Source organism: Vidua chalybeata, chromosome 6, assembly GCF_026979565.1.
Source record: "Vidua chalybeata isolate OUT-0048 chromosome 6, bVidCha1 merged haplotype, whole genome shotgun sequence".
In the NCBI taxonomy this organism is placed as follows: domain Eukaryota; kingdom Metazoa; phylum Chordata; class Aves; order Passeriformes; family Viduidae; genus Vidua; species Vidua chalybeata.
In genome coordinates, this window is record NC_071535.1 from 47192716 (window position 1) to 47195621 (window position 2906).

Consider the following 2906-nt stretch of genomic DNA (forward strand, 5'->3'; position numbering starts at 1 on the left):
TACATATGTGAGACATGTCAGGTTTTGTTGCATTTCACTCTGCACATCCTTATTCACTTCCTCCTCTTCGCAGCACAGACCCACACCCAAGTGCTGCTTTCTACTCCCCACCCCTCAGCATATCAGATGTGTTTACCCTGGGCCAGCCCAACTCAGCCGTGCCCTGTCTTCTGGGTGAAATGCTCAGGAAACAGCTGAAATGCAGAAGTTGTGGGTTTTTTGTAAGTAGGAGTCCTGTTGCTGCTGGTCCAGCATGACAGAGACAGAAGGACAGGCTGTGGTCGGGTCTGTCCTCCAGCTGTGATGAACTCCTGCTTCAGCATCACTTGTGCTGGGTCTTTTCAGCTCCAAGAAATTGCACAGCTTTCATGTTTTCACCTGCCTGGCTGTCCTTGTCACCAGAGTGTCAGAAGGACACGTGCCCTAGACTGCTCAGAAAGATATCCCACAGCTCCTGAGTGCCTAGGGACATGGGGGTCATTAGCTTGAGCACAGTGTAAAACACATCTGAGTGAAGAGGAAATCAAGAAAAGGCTAAAAGTCCCAAGAAGCCAAGTTTGAAACTATATTTTATACAAGTTTTCAAGTTCATCACCCTTGTTATCTTTTCCTCAGGGACTTCGTAGGTTTTTAGCTACCTGAGGTTGGCAAAGCTGGGTTCAGCAGGGAGCCTCTTCCTTGAGTGCTGCTGGTTTGGGGACAAACTGTGTGTCACAATGGAGCAATCTCCCTGGCAGGGCTGCAGGTCCTTGGTGGACTGTGGCATTGCATGGGGAAGGGCAATGGAATGGGGAATGGGCACCTGATAACCTTCTTTTCTGTTGTCTTTTCTTCCACTTGCAGAAAAAGAGGAGGGCAGCCACTGCCCGTCGGCAGCATCTGAAGGTATGTGGCACTGCTGTGGCTGTGGGATGTGTGTCCCAACCTTCCCATCTCCCATCTCAAGCCAGCCAGCTCTCAGCACTCTCCCTACTAGAAGAGGCCACGATGCACAGCATAGCTCTCCCACCCCACTCCTTACTGGGTCTCTATCTTATCCCTTGATTGGAAATGGTGGTATTTATGGGAACTCCCCAGGCTGTCTCTCCATCAGGACTCCCACTCCCCTGGTGACCCCCCTACTCTCCTTCCTTGCTTCCATCCTTCACTGATGCTTCTCCTGCTGCTTTCCAGAGTGCTATGCTCCAGCTTGCTGTCACTGAAATAGAAAAAGAAGCAGCTGCTAAAGAAGTGGAGAAGCAAAACTACCTGGCAGAACATTGCCCTCCTCTGTCACTCCCAGGATCCATGCAGGAACTTCAGGTACAGGCTTCTTTAAACCTTTCAGTGCTGGAGCAGAAAATATTTGACTCCATCAGTCAGCCTGGTGGATCTAGACTGGCCTTCCCATCTTGACCCTCTCCTCACCTGTGTTACCCTGGAGCCAGATGAACATGCAGCTGGCTTGAGAGGCAGGTGGGGTCTCTCTCCAAAAAAAAGGGGTCTGGCTGGCAGGAAAGATGTGTTTTAAATGATGTGTTGAGGCAGCATTTGTGTGCAGCTAGTAGCATGGAGATCAGGAGCTATCTGACAAGCCCCTCTTCACCTCAATCCCATCTAGCCTTCTGGACTGAGGGCTTTCAGAGCCAGAGTGGTCAGGAGAGAGGAATCATGTGTGGGTCCTAGCAGTCAACATCCCTCTTTGCTTTCTTCCCAGGAGCTGTGCAAAAAGCTTCATGCCAAGATAGAGTCAGTGGATGAGGAGAGGTATGACACAGAGGTGAAGCTACAGAAGACTACAAAGGAGGTGAGTTTCCTCTGGAGCCATCCTTCAGGGGAGTCTGCAGCCCATTCCTCATGCCTCTCTGCACTGCTTGGGTCCATCTCATTAAACCCATGCCCCCCTCTCTCTCCACTTCCCCTCATTTCATCTACCCCAGCTGGAAGACTTGAGCCAGAAACTCTTTGACCTGCGTGGCAAGTTCAAGCGGCCGCCGCTGCGCAGGGTACGCATGTCGGCTGACGCCATGCTGCGGGCCCTGCTGGGCTCCAAGCACAAGGTCTGCATGGACCTCCGAGCCAACCTGAAGCAAGTGAAGAAGGAGGACACTGAGAAGGTATCCTTCCCTCTCTCTTTTTCCCCCTAACAGGAGTTGCCCCCACCCTTGAGGGCTCACACCTCCCTGTAAGATAGACAGGGTTGAGAATGACTCTTTCTCCATAATGTTCTTCTTCCTGCTCAGTATTTCCTTCTCTGGCACCCATGATGTTAAAACAGGAGGGTGCAGTTTAAAAAGATGTATAGCATGGGTGGAACTGGGTTCCACTAGCTGACATAGGGGTTTCCATGGGTGGACTGGTGTGGGGCCTGGGCCGGGTGGGTTCTTACCCCGGCGCCATTCATACCAACGCAACCATTCCTCCCCCAGGAGAAGGATCTCCGTGATGTCGGTGACTGGAGGAAGAACATTGAGGAGAAGTCCGGCATGGAGGGCAGAAAGAAGATGTTTGAGGCTGGCGAGTCCTAAGCACCTGCATCTCCACAGCTGTCCTCCTCTCTCCGCTGTCCCTGCTGCCCCGCCAGGCTCAGGGGCGCTGACTGGGTGCCATTTCTCTCTAGTTTTGTGAAGAGCTGCATCATGGCAGCAGTGATGTAAATAAAGCTTTGGTGGGAGAGGTGGGTGTTGCCTGCCTGGGTGGCCAGACCCCGACTCATGCCATGGTGCCAGCAGGGACTGCCTCACTGTGGCAGCCCTGGTGGGGATGGGGAGGCTTTGGCAGGGGCTGTGCTGAGAAGATGGGGGACCTCTCTCCTGTTGGTCCCTGTCCAAAGCTGCAGATGCTCATGCCCTTCCCCAGGGGTGAAGAGACAAAGAAAGAACAATCCAAGCCCCAGGAGGTGTTGCAGAACCTCAACCCATGATGGC

General features: G+C 52.8%; 1 protein-coding gene across 1 annotated transcript; it reads left to right on the forward strand.

Moving 5' to 3' along the window:
- The first annotated feature begins 253 nt into the window (after positions 1–253).
- Positions 254–2655, forward strand: TNNI2 (troponin I2, fast skeletal type). Its single transcript, XM_053945863.1, has 6 exons — positions 254–280; positions 844–885; positions 1174–1302; positions 1697–1786; positions 1920–2096; positions 2409–2655. The coding sequence occupies exons 1-6, from the start codon at positions 254–256 to the stop codon at positions 2505–2507; spliced, it is 564 nt and encodes a 187-aa protein (XP_053801838.1). The 3' UTR covers positions 2508–2655.
- Positions 2656–2906: the final 251 nt, after the last annotated feature.

What these genes read in the sequence shown, in the direction of transcription:
- TNNI2 (XM_053945863.1), top strand. Translation starts at nt 254, where the DNA reads ATGACAGAGACAGAAGGACAGGCTGTG. An exon ending in GATCCATGCAGGAACTTCAG is followed by an intron (nt 1,303 to 1,696) that starts GTACAGGCTTCT and finishes CTTTCTTCCCAG; the next exon opens with GAGCTGTGCAAAAAGCTTCA. An exon ending in TACAGAAGACTACAAAGGAG is followed by an intron (nt 1,787 to 1,919) that starts GTGAGTTTCCTC and finishes CATCTACCCCAG; the next exon opens with CTGGAAGACTTGAGCCAGAA.